We start from the raw sequence: 20,353 nt of genomic DNA, 5'->3' as shown, positions 1-20,353 counted from the left end.
GGGCTCATGGGTTTGAGTTTTGCAAGGAACTCATTCGCATCAGACTGTCCAGGGTCCTTTTCGCTCATATGCTGGATACATAGTCAAGAGAGATGCATTCACCCAAAACAGTCACCGTCTTTAAATAATTGTCCACATACAAGCCTTTCCAGTGCCGAACCCAGAGACTGTTTCGAAAATTTCGCTTTAAATGCGCATGAAAGACAACTACAGAACTCTATGATCTGCACGAAAGAGGAGAAAGTGACCACTACACTTCGCTAATCCATTGCCTGAGGTTTTATTTTTTCCAAAACTCTAGTTCACCTTCTCGAGAAAGAATTCCTAAATAGCAACCGAAAATGAACTTCTTATCAAAACTCACACTTCTGACATTAACAGCCTTTATTCTAAAGCAACAATCACTAAAAATTTAAATCACGATACAACTACGAGTCTAACGCGCAACGTCGATACTTCGTACACAACTTCAACATTATTCATTCATAGCAACTGGTCGATCCTTATTACAATGAAATACAAGCAGAACAACAGACAAATAATAACACATAAAATAACAGATCTGGAGGGAGAATATATGAAATCGGGCAACATGCGCATGCTCATAATGATGCTTTCTAATGCCATTTTAAATGAGTTTATCAACTTGTCAACTACCGTAAAATTTCGAAAATAAGCCCCTCCATGTATAAGCTCCCCAAACTCGTAACGCAAAAAACCCTCCGTTAAATCGCCCCTCCAAATATAAGCCCCCCGGGGGGCTTGTACTCGGAAATTGCCCTCAAATACAAAGTAAAACAAAGAAAAAACGGTAAACTTTCTTCCATTTATATGGCTAGCCCAATCGATTTTGAAACGCAAATTTCCCCCCGTAAACAAGCCCCTTCAAAAATAAGCCCCTCAAAAAGGGCCTTATAAGAATATAAGCCCCCGGGCTTATTTTCGGAATTTTACGGAATGTTAATCTTATGAATGCAAGCCCCAAATGTCGAGGACAAAACCCTTCCAACAGCTCCCCAGAATGTAGACGTGTATTTGGGTTTAAGTTTCAGCTTAAAACCTAGTATTCGGCCAACCTCGTTCCCAGGTTGTGAATTGGAAAGGACCATGGGAACGAGGTTGCTATCCGACCACTTGAACCCTAGTCTGAGCACATTTCAACAGCGTTCGTAAGCTAAAATAAAAATACCTTTCAATAAAGGCAAACAGGCGTGCATTTTGTAACATCTTTTACAATTCGGTTGACTTTCTTATAGTAGGCAGAATCCATTTTGTTCTTTTGATTCATTATTCGGCTGCCCACATGTGTTTCTCACCTTTGTTTGAAGTGCTTTACAAAGACTTAAAATATCGCCTAGAAATACATAGACGAAATGAACATTTGGTAAAAAAATAGACTCGTCAAATAACTGACAGAATCGCACAACTAACAAGTCTGAGGAATACTTTTTCGTGCGCGTTAGAGGCAGCAGGATCTTAAGGATTACTTTAGCACACCTCGTTTTATAGTCATTTGCTAGTTACCAAAAAGCAAATACTTTCAATTAGCAAACAACAAGCCAATTGCCTACTGCAAGAAGTGGGTCGTCACTGACCAAAAATCCCTAGCTTGTTCAATACGAACAGCATGTTGCCGTTTGATTTACTTATATTGGAAATTTTACGGTGAGGAGTTATATAGATTACATGACTAATGCTCAAGTGAAAAGCAAACAACGTTAGATTTGCCCCTACTCATTACAATTTTAGAGTTTTGAGTAAATTAAGCTAAATATATCTTGCTTTTAAAGTCAGCATCGCCTGAGAAACTTGCCAGTCATTATAGTGCCACCGGCGAAGTCAAACGTCCCGCTTCACTGTTTCTTATGAGCTACTGAGTACTAAGCCAGGTATAGTTTGGTCCATAAGCCTAGCTGAAGTTCTCAAGTAAATTACAATAAGATATCTTCTCCAATGCAATGTCACGATTTAACAGCGAAACTATGACGCACCAACTGAATACTAAGCCAAGCGTAGTATAGTCCATAAGCCTGGCTGAAGCTCTGAAGCAAAGTACAATAAGATATCTTCCTCATTGCAATGTCACGATTTAACAGCGTAATCTTGACGCACCAACTCCTCGCCGATGTCGACGGCACCATCGGTAAGTGTTACAACCAAATAATCTGACAAGCGATAAACAACTCTGGCCTTTAGCTCTCGATTTAATATATACCCCAGCCACCTTACTGCCTCTTGGTTCCATACTTGATGAATAGGGCGAATATTTGCTAAGCTGAGCTTGAGGGCTTGTGCCGGAAGTCGAGAGAACTCATCTTTCATGGGTCGTATCCTGTCAGTCGATAATAGTTCACTATTGCCGAAGTCCACGTATTGAACACCAACTTGTCCCGGTGATGGACATTCTAACACACGTGCCCTATACCATCTGCCATCTTGGCTAAACTGTGCACAGCATTCCTGGCCAGGTTGTGGGGCTGAGGTGGGCACAGACGCAGTTATACAATACTCGTTGATCTGCTCCATGAGAACATTAAGTGAAGTGCGAGCCTCTGCATCTACAACTTGACCCCAAATTTCTCCAGGATGAATCACGTCTGTCACAACAACGTCGAACTGATCTATGCCTGGGCCAGTCGTCTGAGCCGTTGCGTTGTCAAATGATTTGGCAAAATTGCGTTGAATCATCTCTTGGTTGATGGAGATCCCTTTTTGCCCACTGGGGTCGGTTTCAAACAACTGAACGCCAAATGAAAAACCTTCTCTTTCAGTGCTATCAACAATTATGAAGAAAGGTTGAGGGTTTAGCTGAGATGTAAGACGTTCTTTCAAGAAGTTGACAACATCAGTCGACCAATTAGAGCCTAACGTTGGCTGGACCCCTGACAGGAAGCATTCCCTGGCTTGGATGGGAAGATGAGTAAATGAAGGTATGATTTTTCTGATAAAATCAACGGCGACAACGTCTTCGTTCCCATAATCAACAAACACTACCATCATCTTGGACTCCGAGACTTCTTCCTGAACAACGGCACGGTACCAACCTTGATCCTTACTGAACTGAGCACAACACAGTTCTCCCTTAACGGGTTTGTAGGGAGTGGTGTCAATGGTAGAGCAATGGGCAGCTAACTTTTCGCACAATTCCACAAGACCTTCGGCGTTTTCTTCATTCAAGACTTGAAAATACATCTTGTCTGGCCGATGAACTTCACTGATAAGGACTTTACACGACATGCGGAACATCAGCCAAGCGTACAGCTGAGGCGTAAACGCGCGTGTCATCGGTGGGATCTGCTGGGGCTGAATGCAATGGCTGATCACCTTGGTTTCCTGAAAAACTTCCATCAAACGGCAGGTTGGGTCTTGCTAGTCCCTGTCTAATGAGAAATTGGCCCAATGACTCCTGCGACTCCGGCAAGGACACGTCAACAAATAGAAGTCCCCTTTCCTTTTTAACTACTCGGGCATGAACGCGACTATTTTGCGGTGCTTGTGATAGTATAGCTTCTTGGGCATCGACAGACCAGCCATTAGGATGAGGAGGCAAAATTCCCGACAAAGAACACTTCAGGGCCATAGGAGGAACCTGGAGGAATTGCTTTTCTAGAGGGCGCACTTGAGTAAAGGGAAGAACTTCACTGTTGCCATAATCAAGGTAGTGAACATGCACGGAGTGATCTGGATTAACGAGGTCAATAAAGCCTCTACACCAGTCTCCACTTTCGGAAAAAAATCCTGCACACATTCGGTTTGCTTTGGCTTGAAAATGTGGATAACTTGCAGCATTGTAGTGAGCGTTCAGATCCGCTGAGAGCTGTGTCATCATTTGTACCATGTCATGACTTAGAACCTGGACAAAAATAGAGCTCGGTGAGGACACGTGTGTAATCATGGCGTCAAATGAATCCGAAACTGCAATAGACTGGATAGCGGGGTCAAACACACGTGACTCAAGATTTCCATCTGGTTTTCGAGATGATGTGCTGCTAGTTGAATGCCGACTTATCGGCGCCGAATGTTGAGAATGCTGTCTTATGTGATCCATGCGAGGGTCACTTCTTTCTAAACTCTGAGCCGAGCCTTCATTCAGCAAGAGTTGGCTCAAAGACAGGGGCGAATCCCTTGACATAATGAAGTCCACAAACAGCATGCCATGGTGTTTATCCAACACTTTAATGGCAACGCGATCGACTAAAACATTTTTTTTAATCAGTTCCATTGCCTGATCTGACCAGCCAGGAGGGTCGGGTTTCGCAATATTCGCTAAAGAACACGGCAACGCGAAAAATGGAGCCGAAGTGAACTGCTCTTCCAGTGGCCTGATGCTTGACAGAGGCAGCTGTTCAGTGTTCCCGAAGTCAACATAATGCACGTCCACCAGATTGTCAGGAGTGATGCCTTTAATAAATGCACGGCACCAGTCACCACTTTCACTGTACAGGGCTGCGCACAGCTGCTTCGGCTGAGGTTGGTAAGAAGTTGGTACTGAGGGGCCATAGAACATGTTCATATGCTCTGAAAGATTTTTTAACTTCTGAGCTAAGTCACGATCCAAAACTTGCACGAAGAAAATACCGAAAGACGTTACCTCCGTGACCATAACATCAAAGTACGATTCGTCTTGTGGCAGTGATGCTGATTGGATTGCAGGCTGATACACAAACGATTCAAGCAGGTCGAGATTGTGTCTTTGTGGACGATCTCTCGGTGGTGATGTAACGGGGTTAACGGTGATTTGATGCCTGGATAAGTTATCTGTGCTTTGTTGATTACGGTTGTCTCCTCTACCCAGAGTCTTTGCCAAACCTTGTTTGACCAACTCTTTGCCGACACTGTCGCCCGTTCCACTTAGTGTTATGTCCACAAAGAGTTTTCCTCTTCGTCGCCCAACTACGCGAGCACTACAGCGACTGTTTTCTGGTAGGTGAGTTTTCACAAATGCCATACTTTCATCAGACCACCCTGCTGAACCTGGAGGAGTCACGTTTGCTAAAGAACATCTGAGCGCAGCAAATGGAACAGCATTGAAGTTAAACTGATCAAGGAGAGGTCGCAACCGATCGGGTGAAACAAATTCAGTGTTTCCGTAATCGACGTAATGCACATATGCTGATCCATCGGGAGACGTTCCCTTAATAAAGGCTCGACACCAATCTCCACTCTGACTAAAGTGTGCAGCACAGAAAACATTCTCGTATGCAAAAAATGGAGCGTAACTTACAGCACTGTAATGTTCATTCATATCTTGTATCAACCTGGCATTCTTAGTAACAGACTCTACACTTGCATTCTGACAATAAATGAGTTCTGGAGACACCACCTCTGTAATCAAAACATCAAATCTTGCGTCTGGTGGCAATGCAGCTGCTTGGAGAGCGGGCTCAAAAACAGCAGATTCTATTTGACTCCTTGGAGCTGCACCATCATTCTGACTGGGAGAGCTTACCGAATTTAAAGGAGACTTCCTCGGTTGTTCATCACGTGGGCTCTTTAACACAGGGGCACCTGGGGCTCCTTGCCGCTGTGGCTCCGAGATTTCCGTTCCTCTTTTGCCATCCAGCTGATGTTTAGTTCCATCTTTACGAATGAATGCATCTGCTAGTCCTGTAAAAAAAATACAAACAATAGTCAATAGGTGAACTTTTCACTTCGCAGTGAAAATTAGTGAATATTATAGCGAACTCACCCATTGTGACATTACAGGACACGAAAGAAATACAACCTACAAAGACAAATAAACCTAAATTCCCGTTACGTCATCAAAAATAAGTATCTTACGCGTGAAATTTGGGAAGAAATATTTTATCACTGTGCCAAGATCTCCCTTACTGTGACATTAAGAAGACAGTGAGCACCAGAAATATCTATGGAACGGTATTGTAGCAAGGAAAAGCCAATCGAGGGTGAGTGAACTAAACCGCAAACATCAGCGGTAATTAGTTACTAATTCTGAGGTTTGCTAATGTAACCTGATCTTTATTGTGACTGGTCACTTGACAATCAACACATCACTCCTTAAATATTTCAGGTGTTCAGGGTTTTCTGAGTTTCACAGAAATTACTTGAAAACAGCACTATGAACATCTTTTGATGACTGGACAAGGAATCTAACACAAAACGCTAACCAATGTAATTCAATACTTGCGCTTTAACCCGTTGTAGAAACCCACGCCCTAACGCGCAACAAGTGTTTTCAGGTAACGGTAATAAGGCCTTTTTATTTCGTTGGGAACTTATTGAAAGTTTTATTCACTTAAACTTATGTCTAGGAATTTTTTCCTGCGATTTGTGTTCAAAAACGATGCAAGCTAAAATTTAGTTGCTGTGTTAGCCTGTGAGATAACTTTTCAAAATATCACCCGATGAACAGTAGAGTCCGTGTTCCATCAGATTGCAATTAACGATTAACGTACTAAGTTGAGAGGTAAAGCTTCCGTACCTGACGTTACTAGTGAGTTGGCCACGGTCTGATTCCAGTTCTGCTGAGGATCAAGAAGTTCAACAATATTGACAACACCATGAGTATGAACAATCCTGCACATATATTGCTTATTAGCCACAAGAGTCTTGAACTCCCGTATTGCATCGGGACTCCAATCTTGTCCTTTAGGTTTCTTGACACCCGCAAGTGAACATTGGAGAGACAAAGGAGGAAAGCCTTGGAACTGCTGAGGCAATGGTCGTATAACACCTTCTCCCACCACCTCACTGTTGCCAAAATCTGCATACCGAACTCTAAAACTACCAGGGTTCTTCTCCAAAATTACAGCACGATACCACTGATTGTCCATCGAGAATCTAGCAGCACACATCTGCCCGGGACGTAAAGATGCCGTACTCTCTGGCGCATAAGAAGTTGTAGTCATTTGCTGGTTTAAATCTCTCATCAATACATTTAACTGATCTAGGAGCTGAAAATCCGTTTTTTGTGCATAGAATTCCCAGGGACTGACAACGGCATTGACGACAACTTCAAACGGTGATTTCCTTGTACTTTGACCGGTGGAGTTCATTGAAGAATCTTGTCGCTCCTTAGGAATCCTATTGTGGTCTGATTGACGAGGAGGTGATCTGAGTTGATGCGTTGCATTTTGTGACTCATATAAATTGTTTGACTGCTGAAATGATCGTCTCTGACCGTTATTGAAAACGGGTTTGGGGCCATTATGTTGACGTTGCATGTTACTTGATGCACCTGACTTATTTTCATACTGTGAGGATACATTTAAGGGCTTATGGTTACTTGGTGAAGAAAGGAATCTTTCTCTTCTCTTGGCAAATCCAGCTTCCATTAAACTATCGTTGATTGCGGTGTCAGAGTTCGTTTCCTTAGGGTCAAATAACTTTACAAACAATATCTCATTGTAATGTCTACAGACCTGTACTTTGCAATTCATGCCCAGAACTTTACTCTTGACAAGAGCAGTGGCTTCTGATGACCAACTTCCAGATACGTCAGTACTTGTTATTCCATTGAGTGAGAGCTTTAGAGCTTGTCTCGGAATCATTGCGAGATCTTCAGCTATACGACGCACTTTGTCTACTGTGATGTCCTCGTGATTTCCAAAATCTATGTATGTCACCCTCAAAGTACCTGTATTGTTAACAATGTCAACCTTTGCTCGGTACCAACAACTGTCAAAACTAAACTGCGCCACACAAACTTCACCACCAGTTGGAACATAGTTTTCGTAGACGGAGTTACAATAGGAGGCTTGAAGTTTCTTTTTCAGTTGATCCTGCCTCTCTAACGCTTCAGGGGTACACAGTTGTGCCCACACACAGCTAGGGTTTTCGACTTCTGTAACAGCCACTTCAAACAAACTTTCCGACACACTTTCCATGGAAAGTTGCTTGATAAAGAAGCGTCTAAGTCCACTGGAACGTGTTGCAGCTTCTGCAGGCCTGAGTTGATCTATCCCCGGGGCAGAGTTGCAACTTTGTTGTGTAGGAAGTGGCTCCTGGCTGGGTCCCTCGCTTGGTGGTATAGGAACCTTGGGTGAAATGTCTTGAGGCTTACTGTTATCTAAAGAACACGAAGATGACTTGTCAGTATCATCAGAATCTTCACTTTGTTTCTTTTCGCCAAACTGCACCTGGCTGATGTCAAAACCTAACGCCTTGGCAAAAAATTCAGGATTTGTAACATGAAAGCCATCTATTTTCATGGGACCCATTTCATCCTCTGAATCCGAGCTGGCCTTTGCGTCAAGATCCCCCAAGTTAGAATTGGTTACACCTGCTTCAGGTATATGCACAGAATCGCCAGGGGTTACTTTTGGGGAATCTGTATGCTCCTGAGTGTGTGTGGATGGTTGCACAGGGTCCCCAGCAAGTGCAAGCGGGGAATCTTTCTGCTCTTGGATGTGTGTAGTTGGTTGCAGTGTGTTCGCAGGGGAGGTAGGGAGGGACGTTTCGAACTCCTGGCAAGTCTCTGGTTTAGATGTTTTGCTCTCAGCTGCTGATTTTCGTGGACAAACAAGCTTATGCTTTGGCCAATCATTCTTTTGACATTCTCGACTGCAGTATGGGATTTTACACACAGAGCACCACTTATGCCCTAGTTGGCCGCAGAAACTGCACGGTTTTCCTTAAGAAATAGAAAGGAAAAAAAAAACAATTTAGCAAAGCTGACCTGGCCAGAAAATGATACAGTTGAGAGAAAAAGGTGCGAACTAGGGCCGAAATAATTTCACCTCGGCCTCCATACTTGTGGTTCCTATGGTTTACTTGATACTGGTCTGAAAAGCCATTTAATATCTCTCATTTTATCCAAAAGTTGACCCAAAACATTCCATTTAAAACTGCTCCTAATCATTCTTTTGACATTCTCCACTGCAGTATGGTATTTTACACACAGAGCACCACTTATACACTAGTTGGCCGCAGAAACTGCACAGTTTTCCTTAAGAAGCAGGAAGGAAAAAAAAAAAAGCAATTTAGCCACCCTGACTTGACCAGAAATTGATACAGTTGACAAAAGAAGGTGAGAACTAGGGCCGAAATAATTTCACATCAGCCTCCACACTTGTGGTCCCTATGGTTTACTTGATACTGGTCTGAAAAGCCATTTAATATCTCTCATTTTATCCAAAAGTGGATCCAAAATATGTAATTTAAAATTATTTTGGGGAACCACGCGAATACCAACCTACAGTTCAACAAACCTGTAGAAACTGCCTTTTGGTAGAGCAACTTGAATGCCTTGAGATGCTAAACAACCTCTTCAACTATTTTTAGTAATTGATTTTGGTAATAACATATTTGTCAACTACTCCTTTAATTAAACAGAGCTCAGCTTTGGCTAAGTCTTATAATTAGCCTGTACAACTTGTAGGTTTAGTTTGAAATATGCCTTTTTCAGAAGCTTTGTGCAGCAATGAACTCACAAAGACAACTTTGGAAGCTCAGTTTACGTAAAACCACAAGGCAGCTATTTTTCTTTTTTCATCCACACAGTACATAGATGCTACTTATCTAGTACCTGAAACTGTTACAGTAGACTGGGTAGAAGGAAGTAATGTATCCTGAATGCTTCTTTCATCTGCGCTGTAAGAACACAAATGAACAATCTAAGTATTATGGAAAGTCTTTCAGCCACACTCTGACCATACCAAGTAACTGGAATCTGTCATGGATATGGGCAAAAAAGGCTTTGATGAAACATTCAAGTCTCATGTTGTGTGTTTTCTCCTTTCATAAAAAAAGACCCATGCTGTTGCTGGTATTGATTATTGTAAGAACATTCATTATCAAAAAGTAGTCTTCACTCAGGAGATCTTAAGCATTTAAGGGCAAATTGAGTGGTTTAAAAAGCAGCTATTATATGGGGTATATAGAAACATTTTCCCACATTATTAATTTTCTGGTAAGGAAGTGGAGCAAATAACAAGATGGTAACATTCAGTTCTTGAAACGTACAGTACATGTATTTCAACGCTTCCCACATCATCATCAACTTACAGAGGCCCATGAAGATACTAGCCTATCTTTAGCTACTTTAAATTCGAGGTTAAATAAAGTATATGTACATATGTATGTAACGCAATGTTCGCCTCCTTTCACAAACCCCAGCCACTTCATTTCACCAACTACTTTGAATACAACATTAAACATACTTTTCAGGAACAAAACTGAGGTGAAACAAAGCCAGAAAAAGATACAGCTAATTTTGAATTTCTTTAGCTTTTATATGGGGTATTGAGCTTACTAGACTCAAAGCAGTCTTTTAATTTTCTGTGTAACAAGGAGACCAAGAATGGCAATGTCCTGAGATAACTTTGAAGAACTGTGCGGTTAACTAAAAAGATGGCCCAAGCAATTAATAAGCCTGATTAGTGTTTTCTGTAGCTAAGGAAGTAACTGAGCTAACCACTGTCTCGTTAGCTCAGTTGGGAGAGTACCAGTCTGTTAAGCAGGTGGTTGTGTGGGTTCATACTTCTGCCAGACCAACTCTCTGGTGGTCTGGAAAGGTGGATAGGATAGGTGGATTATAAATTTTTTCGCTTCATCAAACTTCCCAGTGATTTCCTTACACCACACTCCTACAGACTTTGTTTAAATATCAGACTATAAAGGCTCCTTGCAGTTGTATTGAACTTGCAGCATTCTGCAAATGCCCTATTGATAACACCTGCACTAGTTTAGATTTGTGATACTGCATACCTTTCAGATGGTCCCTTATCAGCACTGTCCTGTACACCATTACATGTAACACCATTTACTTTAGGCTCCAGTTCATCAAGGTCTGCAAGGGTAGGCTTCTGTCTTGTTTGTGCAAGTGCCACCTTGAGCCTGACTCCCTGCCCCAGATCAAAGCCATCAAACTTCTGTATAGCTGTCTCAGCTTTACATATAGTCTCAAAGCCTACAAATCTACAGCAAATAATTATTGCAACTTTCGTTAGAATCCAAGAAGCAACTCCAAGAAAATTTTTTCCAAAGTGCAGTAGTCATGCTTTAACATGCAGACTAAACAACAATCTTTTAGGACACTTCTTTTAAAACACCCTGCTATGCCTTGTACATGAATTAATTTTATCATGGCTACAAAGTATAGCTCATAGATACTACTGAGGGTAAATGAGCACTGACAAATTTCAGAGCAGATGCGTATGCACATCAGGTTAAACACGTGCACATATTTCCAAGTTCATATTATGCATTCATTTTGGTTTACTTAGTAATGGTCTGAGATGTAATAATAAGGAGAGAATCTGATTTTATGGAAATAAGAATAATACTTGTATGTTATGGTCCAATATTGCCCTTAGTTTTTAGGTAGGATAGTGTATAATAAAGTTGAAACATTATAGGAGAATAAAATTTGAAACAAGGAAAAAACTTGAACCAAGTCATATATTTAATTAAATTAATTACCCAATATTGCTATCTTTGTGCTGTTGTTTAACAAGTCTACAGAATGTCAGCTTTCCAACCTGACTGAAGAGATTATGTAATCCTTCCTGGAGTTCAAACAAAAAAGTGGTCTTAAATTATGACACAGGTACAAACAGGGATACAAAATTACTGCATTCACTGATTCATACAGATTTTTGGATCCAAAATTCAAGACCTTTTTCCAGACTTTTTCCAAAACAATAATTTCTTTTTCCATACTCAAGATTATCAAATGGGTGATCAATGGAGACCTTTAAAAAATAAAGGAAAAAAGCATTTTCCATGATGCGCTGCAAATGTACAAACGAGACTGAATAAGATTTGGCCAGCACAAAAAAAAGTCCTCTTGTAACTTTTAAAAAACACTCTCAAGACTTTACCAATATTTTTTTCCACGTCTGGAAAATTGCTGGGCAAATTTCAAGACTCTGTATGAACCTTGTGATTACATATACGTATAGTTACAGTTTTCATGTAGGTTGCCTGGCAGACAAGCAATGATAGAGAAAAATTGATAAAGAAAAAACCTATCTTTGGATCCTCATAACAATTCATTACTCCTTTCAATCTCGGAGTAAATGATGAAGTATGGAATGGATGGAAAAGTCTGGGAGAGACAACGATACTAGTAAACAGATGAAGAAAATGGGCAGAACGTAGCAAGAAAAATAACCGTGCAATGATACACTAATGCATTTGTGAGCTGTGACACTTCTTCCCACATTACAAAATATTTGAACAAAATTTTGCAATATCAGTCACTAAAATAAGCTACGGGTTGTGTTAACACAGGGTTCGTACAGATTTCTGGATCTAAATTGCAAAACTTTTTCTAGACGTTTTCCCATACAATAACTTATTTTTCCATACTCAAGGTTAGAGAAGGAATGAAGGAACAAAGCTTTTTCCATGATGCGCTGCAAACATACAAGCAAGAATGAATAAGATTTGACCAGCACACACACACACACGCACACAAAAAAGATATCACTTGTAAAGCACTTAGTGTGCATGTAACTTTAAAAAAACTCAACACTTTTTACCATTTTTTCAAGACTTTAGCTCTATTTTCCAGACTTTTTCCAGGTCTGAAAAACTGCTGGGCAAATTTCAAGACTTTTTCAAGAATTTAAGACTCTGTACAAACCCTGTGTACACTGACAAATTTGTGAAATCACTGTCTTGAGCATCATTCCTTTCTAACCCTTGTGAGGCAATATATGAAAGCAAACCACAATGCCTTTCATGCTTCTTGTCTTATTCAAGATGGCAGCAAAAAATGCAGCTGTATAAACTGGTACAGTCGCTGTTTACAAAGCAAATCATGAGGTTGCCACAACTTGGCAAAAACATTCATGCATCCTATGGTGTATTGTATCATGGCCGTTGTGTTGCAATTTGCCTATTATTATGGGAAAAGGTATGTTGTGGGTCTATAGGAAAATCACTCCACACAGATACACAAACACTGTACATAGTTTCCTGGAAAATCATCCATAGGTACCAAAACTATAAGTTACACTAACACTGTATTGGAGAAAATTAATTAAATACTCAGTGTACCTGAGTCATTTCAGGTGGAATCCTTCCAACAAATAACCTGACATCTCCTTCATTTTGAACAGAAGAATACATTGACTGCTGTGATGATCCCCTATTAAACAACACCACAAAAGCACCTTAAGAATTAAATAAAACTAGAAAATGGGGCTATATAGTCTGCAGGTCTGTCAAAAAGTTTTTAAGCAGCAGGCTGATAATCAATGGTAGGCAGCTTTGGAACTCACAGCAAAGGCACAAGTTCTTGAGGGCCGAGGCATCTAGGTACATTTTGATATTTAGACTCTCCAAAACATTCATTCAATCAAAACTGGGAAACCGATGCTTTACAATTTCATTCGATGGTGCTCATTTTTTGTTCGCAGTTATGGTAGAAGGAGGTGACAGTAGCCGGCCAAGGATGGCTAACTAGCCGGCAGTTTTGGCCGGCTACTGGCCCTTAATGACAGCCCTGAGTCTGACTTTTGGCTTAAGGTCGATTTCCACTGTCACGTAATATTTTTACATGCGTACATGCATAAATAAAAAAAAGGCAATGTAAGGAAGGTCTTGCATGAATGTAAAAGTTGAACCTCCCTTAACTTTTACATATATGCACGGCCTTTCATACATCGACTCTGTATATTATTTATGTATGTAAATTTTATGCACGTATGCGTGCAAAAATTATGCGCAATGGAAATCCACCCTTAGATGAGACAACAGTAAGTCTGTTGCAATTTCCGAAGGCTTGCTAAAATCTAACAGCTCTGTAATGCCGTTTAGGGGGGTTTAATATGCAGAAAAATCAATCAATCAACTCAACCAAAAGTCAGCTTAATTATCATGCATTATCATAATTTTCTCCTCATGTCATGTAGTAGCCACTAAATTAAGATTTTTTTATCTTTTCAACTTTATGTGTCAAGGCAATGTATTAGTAGCGTATTTATTCCATTAACCGCCCTAGGTGCTTATTAAATTTTTGGACCTTGAGAGTGGGCGCTAATTCGAGGTGAGCGCTTATTAAATTTTCACCATTTTCAGCATGTGTAGTATGTTAATTTTGCAACAAAGCAATAAACGGTAATAACAAAATGCAAAGATTTAACAAAGCAAGGTTTCTGTAAAATGTTCTGAAAAAAAACTCCATCTGCAGGAGGGTATCTTATCTCTTATTTGAGTTTGAGTGGGAGGGGGAGGGGTGGGCGCTTATTTGTGGCTGGGCCCTTATTAACTTTTTCTGCCTTTAGGATGGGAGCTTATGCGAGGTTGGCGCTAATTCAAGGCTGGGCGCTTATTCAAATAAATACAGTATCTGTTGTACTATTTTGGCCCTTTTTCTCTGCAATTCTTTATCATTCTCATTTGCTATCTTGTAGAAATTGTGGAGAAATACTAGACACTAAAATACTTTAGCCAGAGAAATACAAGGATAATTTTTCCTGCCCTTTGTCCACCAACAGTGATGATGATACCATGTAAGTTTAACATTTTGCTAAATGCAAAGGGAGGTGTCTATGAAGTCAGCTTAAAATTTTTTAACCTAGGTTGATTCTCAATTTTCTTTGTCTCCTAGCCCTAAGCCATGAATAAATAAGGCTAAGAGACAAAGGAAATAGCGAATCAACCTAGGTTAAAGAATTTTAACCTGAATTTAATTTTGACCTGTAACATCTATTCTTGACCTTTACCCTTCGCGCTCTTAAATCAATCCAGCTTATCTACAAGACTGCTAATAAACATTAAAATAAAAATTACTCAGTGAAAATGCCATTCACTACAGGGAAAAATTTGAATGTGAGACCAAAAAAAATATTGCACCAGGAATGAGCAAAGTTTTGAAAAACTCACCCTGGGAAAGCCTTCTTAAGATCTTCAATACTTGGTTCTCTATAGCTGTTAAATATTTTTGACGCATAGTCTTCCACCATGGGATTCCAGGCATCAAGACCTTGCTCTTCAGTATTTCTATTTTTGATAAACACAGAAATTCAGGACAATACACACAGAAAGTATTGGCACTATTGCCAGCTTGGCAGTACTGGTTAGAAATGCAGCAAAGGTCACAGTACTTCTCTTCAGTAAGAAAAAACCAAAATGTAGCTTAAATACACTCAAAGTAAGACATAATACAACTCTCCTAGTTTAATTAAGTGTTAAAATGCTTGAATTAGTGCTTCCACTTCGGGAATTTCTCAGACATTAGGCATATTAAACATATTCAACCTTTGCCTGGTTAGCTCAACTGGATAATTGCGCTGTGCCAAGCGAAAACCAATTGCACTATCCCCTGGATAGAGATTTATCCATCGGATAGCATTATCCACCTTTTGAACAACTGGTGCTGGAGATTAGGATTCCAGGCAACAAGAGAAGCCCGCAACAAATAGTCAATAAATATTTTAGTTGTAAATTGTCTGATGACTGACTACAGGGCTGTGCTCTAGCAGAGCTCAGAGGCCCCTGGCGCCTAACTTTTGCCCTTGGGCGACTAGAAAATCTCAGATTTTTCACACAAATCATATGCTGGGCACCCTAGATTTTACAATTTCAGAGCACTGGGATCCCTTCAATTTTCCTTACAGCACAGCCTTGGACTATTATTTGCAACTCTAATAATGAGCAGGACCTAAATGTATGCCCACTTCAAGAACAAAATAGCCGAAAAACTAAACCCTTTTGGGCAGCAAGTAAAAAGCTTATATAGGGAAGTTTCCCTCCCCACCCTAGGGATAGAAATGCCAGGGATATGATGACATCAGTAGTGCAAATTGCCACTCAGACCCAAAATGCAGGCATGGAAAAGTTCTGCTGTTGATTCCCCAGTTTGGGTAAGATTTCCACACAGCCCTATACATTCATTCTGCACGCATGTTTCAACTGTATTCAGATAAATTGTTTGTGTGAAAAAGTATGAGACTGCTGCTTGTATATGGTGCTATGGTGAAATCCCAGCACTAGTTCTGATGGATTTTTGATGCTATTGCTTGCTGCTCCTTACCTAAGTACAACTCAATTTCTCTAGACAGGTTCACTAACTCTGGAGCACAAAGAAGTATGTGTTCATGATCAGTTTTTAGAAAACCTTAATTTCTCCCATACATTTTCTGTAATTTGACATTATCAAAATTACAGAAAAAGTATGGGAAAATTGAGGTTTTCTAAAAACTGATCTTGGACTACTATGCACTCCAGATTCAGCTTACTGTTTCATTGAATTCATAAGTTACACTTTTCAAAGAGAAAGTGGCAAATATATGTATTCAAGAAGAATTAGCTGGCTCTAAATTCTAATACAGATCTCTGCATTTCCCGCCATCCTGCCCTGATTACCCATGAAGCAACTATGAACGTGAACCCGTCTATGCAACTGCTATCGAATTCGATCAGAAAACCAGACCAAAAACGCCAAACACGCAACAAAAAGACAAGTTGGAGCAGACATTTTGCGTATTCGAGGCAATGAAAAACTAATAAACCTAAAGCTACCGTCAACTCTCACCACTGATCTGGAATGTTGCATACCTATGACCATTGTGGGGCAGCTCAGATTGCACATCGTCCATGTGCGCGTTTGCGCTTGCTTCCTCCATCGCCTTCAACAATTTCGAAGAGACTTTATCCCTAGGGTTAGCTTGAGAAAACCTAGAGTTTGTAGCCAAAAATTCGACTTGGTCTTGGTTTTGGGGTCTCAAATGAGCCTCAGCACTGGTCCAAACTGGTTTAAATTCGCCGCTTCTGAGCTCGCGATCCTCTGGAATATCGAAGTAATCTTCTGTACCCTCGGAGGACATCAGTTATTGGTTTTCATCTGTTAAGAACAAAGCATTAATGGAATAAGAACTTACATTCACATACTCTTGTACTATCGGGTAAACTGACATAAGAAAACGACGAGAATTCGCCCCACCTAATGTTCATCTCCTAGTAACTCTCCGCCATATTGCCATCCTCGTGGGACAACCTAATTCCCAGGTCCTTCGCAGAAACACCATTCTCGTTCCTAGTCTCTTTCGTTTGTGTGGCGGAGAGCAAGCTTTTCAGAGGGGTTTCTAAATGACCCTTTCGGGTCCGGCTAAAGCCTCTCAAGTATTAATCTACGAACTTTGCAATTTGACGCGATGTCAGGCGGTCACCCCAGAGATTGTGGCGTGACTAGCTCCTTCAGACGTATGAAGTTAGCCTCCCACGCAGACGTTCTTAGGGCCCCTAAGAACGTCTGCGTGGGAGACTAATATGAAGTAGGATCAAATTAAGCCTGCACCCAGATTAGTCTCCTGGGTTGTGGTGTAGAAGCTGGAGCAACCCTGAATCGCGTTAAAAAGAAAGTGAGCAAGGTTATCTTGACAACACTGGAGATAAATGCAATACAAATTTTCTATCTCGTCGCAGCGGAAAATGGGAGCTTCAAGGCCCGTTTACACGTTAAAAGAGAAGGAACGGCTCGGTTAGAAACAAGTACCGGTTCCAGACGAAATCTTCTGTTAACACGTATAAATTCTGTAATGTGCCCGACAGAAAAAGGCACGGTACGTGAGAGCCCCCTTGGAACCGGGGTACTAGACTATTTACACGTTGTTTTCTTCGAGACCGGTAACGATAGAGCCCGCGATAATTAAATAAAACAGGGGCACCCAACGAGGATATAGTTCAAAACCACTTAAACATAGCATTGTTAAACGTATTTTAGTATTTAAACCGTAGATATAGGGATATTTTTATCCCCTAGAAATTTTCCATCTGTTCGGATTTCCTAGCTGAAAGTCTAATGATCCGAAAATTATAGGGATCAAAACTTACCTTTCCGAAAATTTCAGCCAGAAAAAAGGCTCCCGAAAATTCAAGGTGCCTTTTAAGGGTAAAAATCCGTTAAAAATGGGCAATTATATCATTTTTGAGATGTTCGAAAATCCTAGGAGAGGCAGGCAAGCAAGAAATTTTACAACAAATGTTCCGAAAATTGTAGATCGCAAATCGTCTTCCGAACAGATATTTTCCGAAAATTGTCGTTGGGTGCCCCTGATAAAACTGCTTCGATTAGTTGTTCATATGCGCTTATACATACAGTAGACTGTGAGTATCTCCGACAATCATGGATGCAGGTTTACAAGCACTTTTCTGGTTTCTTCTAAAGAAGAGAACACGAAATTCACGTTTGACAGCGCGTGCGATTCGTCAAAGTTCTTCTGAGAAAATATACCGAATTAGGAGAAAAACAAGGCTTACGGTTTTCCTATTAACAGCCCTTGTATCGCACCTCACAGTCGAAAGGAGCTTCTGGCAAATTCCAAGAACAAGCGCTTGGTTTGATCTTACATACAGCACTTACTCTGACGATCAGTGGTATGCTAGCTTTCGAGTGTCGAAGAATACTTTCCAGTTTCTTCTTCCAACACGCATGTGACGTACGCTAAACAACTGACGTGGAGCACCACGGGCTCATAAAAAAAAGTAACAGAACGGTACCGAAAAAAGGGCGAGCGTTTACACGTTGAAAAGAAAACAAAAATGTGGGTACGGAACCGTTTTTTATCGGTTCCGTTCCGAAAGGGGTCCATAGCCGCCTATGGACCTTTTTAGGAACGGAACGGATACAACTGGAACGGGTCAAGTACCGTTTACACGTCGAATTTTGTCGGAGCCGTTCGTCTTTTTATCCGGGCCGTTCCAATTTTTTCGGTCGTGTAAACGGGCCTTCAGAGTCATATATAAATAGAGAGGAGAATTCGTTACGTCACGTTGCCATGGCAGCATGGTAAAGTTGCAGTCAAAAATTCACCGATCATTTCAATGCAATTTGATACCAGGTACAAGTTGCAGAAGCGACGAACAGATTCGCTTTGCAAATAATCAATTCATGAATGAAATCTTGACCTGGTTTGACTATAATTCTTCGTATAGGTAATAGCAGGATTTGTAGTGATATTTGGCATAAATACCACGAACGATATTTCGAAATTGTTATACGTAATTTCACGAGCAGTTAGGCGAGTTAAATTTGATACAATTTTGAAATATCATGAGTGGTATTTATGCCAAATATCACGTACAAATCATGCTATTATTTGTTTATACTACTACCCACAAAGGTTTTGTAATTTTCACATGTAGATATTTCAAATTAAGCTGAAATATCACTGCTCTAAACCAATCAAATTGCAGAAATTTCTCATGTAGTAGTATAACTTCAGAAACCTGCGAATTAAGCTGAGCTTTCTTCGCTTTCGCAACACTTTTTATTTCGTGAAATGTGGGGCACCAACCTAATGTATCGGTCAAATCGAAGCTTCAACATGCCCCCCCCCCCCCCCGGGCATACCCCGGGTATTTGACACCTTTGCCGTCCCAGGGAGGAGGGAATTTGATTATCAGAGTCTTCCAGGGGGTGGGGAATTTGATCCCCATGCTTTAGGGGTGGGGAATTTGAACTGAACCCTCGATTTCATGTAAAATCTTTGGAGTGGCGAGCTATCATGGGGGACGCGGTGTTAGAGGATTTTCGTGGAAAAGATCGAGCCTTTGTGGCCAATTGGTTACGAGGAAAGGGCTTAAACAAGCGTTGTGCTGTATTTGAAGTATTTAAATTTTAAAATTTATAATACTGGATTCAGGCTTTGAATGTATGAATGTATTTTATTGTTGTGTTTTATACAATGAAATACAATACCTATACCGGCGATTCAATACAACAACATAAAATAAAATTAAATAAAAAGCTCAGGTCAACTACTTTGACCTACTGCAAGTATGTTAGTTAAGAAGTTGAGCGATGATGCATATCAGTGCATTGGTCATGATATAGTAATCTCAATAGATGGGGTCTTTTTTTATAGAACGCTTTGAGCATTCGGTGACCTTGTAGCAGCGATCTCCGCCGCTTTGCACGAGACGTTTGTTCGTAGTAAATACGCTAACAGTGTTTCTCAGTTTTTGTTATATTTATAAAGATTTTGTTCGACAACTGAAGGCGTTTCCGCCGTCCCTCTGTCAGTTTTGTGCCTGTGAAACGTCCCCGGGGTGGGGGCATTTGATCACCTGAATGGACCATAGTGTGGGGCATTTGAACGGCATTTTGGCCCGGGTAGGGGGGAATTTGAACAATAATTTTCAAAAAAGTCAAATGCCCGGGGGGTTGCCCGGGGGGGGGCATGTTGAAGCTTCGATTTGACCGATACATAATCACTACTTTCGGCACAGAACAGCGAAGTCAACGAACTTTTAGCAGTAAATTCGTTATTCATTTGTAGCTGTTAAATAATACGACAGCTCCAGTAAGCAATATTTCATCGCAAAAAATAAATAATGAAAAACATTTAAATTTTTTTTTAGGAAGCGCCATCTGAACATGGACGTATTTAAAATTTTCTTTTCCCTAAAAATTTATTTCAAAAGAGACATTATTCGCGCC

General features: G+C 40.6%; 1 protein-coding gene across 1 annotated transcript; it reads right to left on the bottom strand.

Annotated features, from left to right (window-relative positions):
• Positions 1-270: 270 nt before the first annotated feature.
• On the bottom strand, positions 271-16,902 carry LOC140934592 (tudor domain-containing 6-like). Its single transcript, XM_073384192.1, is given in 11 exon segments — positions 271-3,241; positions 3,243-5,607; positions 6,443-8,593; positions 9,488-9,575; positions 10,407-10,467; positions 10,669-10,878; positions 11,383-11,468; positions 12,967-13,057; positions 14,797-14,913; positions 16,471-16,756; positions 16,856-16,902. Coding segments are annotated over 10 exon segments (6,597 nt in total). The 5' UTR covers positions 16,740-16,756; positions 16,856-16,902; the 3' UTR covers positions 271-2,082.
• Positions 16,903-20,353: the final 3,451 nt, after the last annotated feature.

The sequence above is a fragment of the Porites lutea genome, chromosome 4 (genome assembly GCF_958299795.1).
Source record: "Porites lutea chromosome 4, jaPorLute2.1, whole genome shotgun sequence".
Taxonomy (NCBI): domain Eukaryota; kingdom Metazoa; phylum Cnidaria; class Anthozoa; order Scleractinia; family Poritidae; genus Porites; species Porites lutea.
The sequence above is the reverse complement of the archived record's forward strand: the minus strand, read 5'-3'. Positions and strand labels throughout refer to the sequence as shown.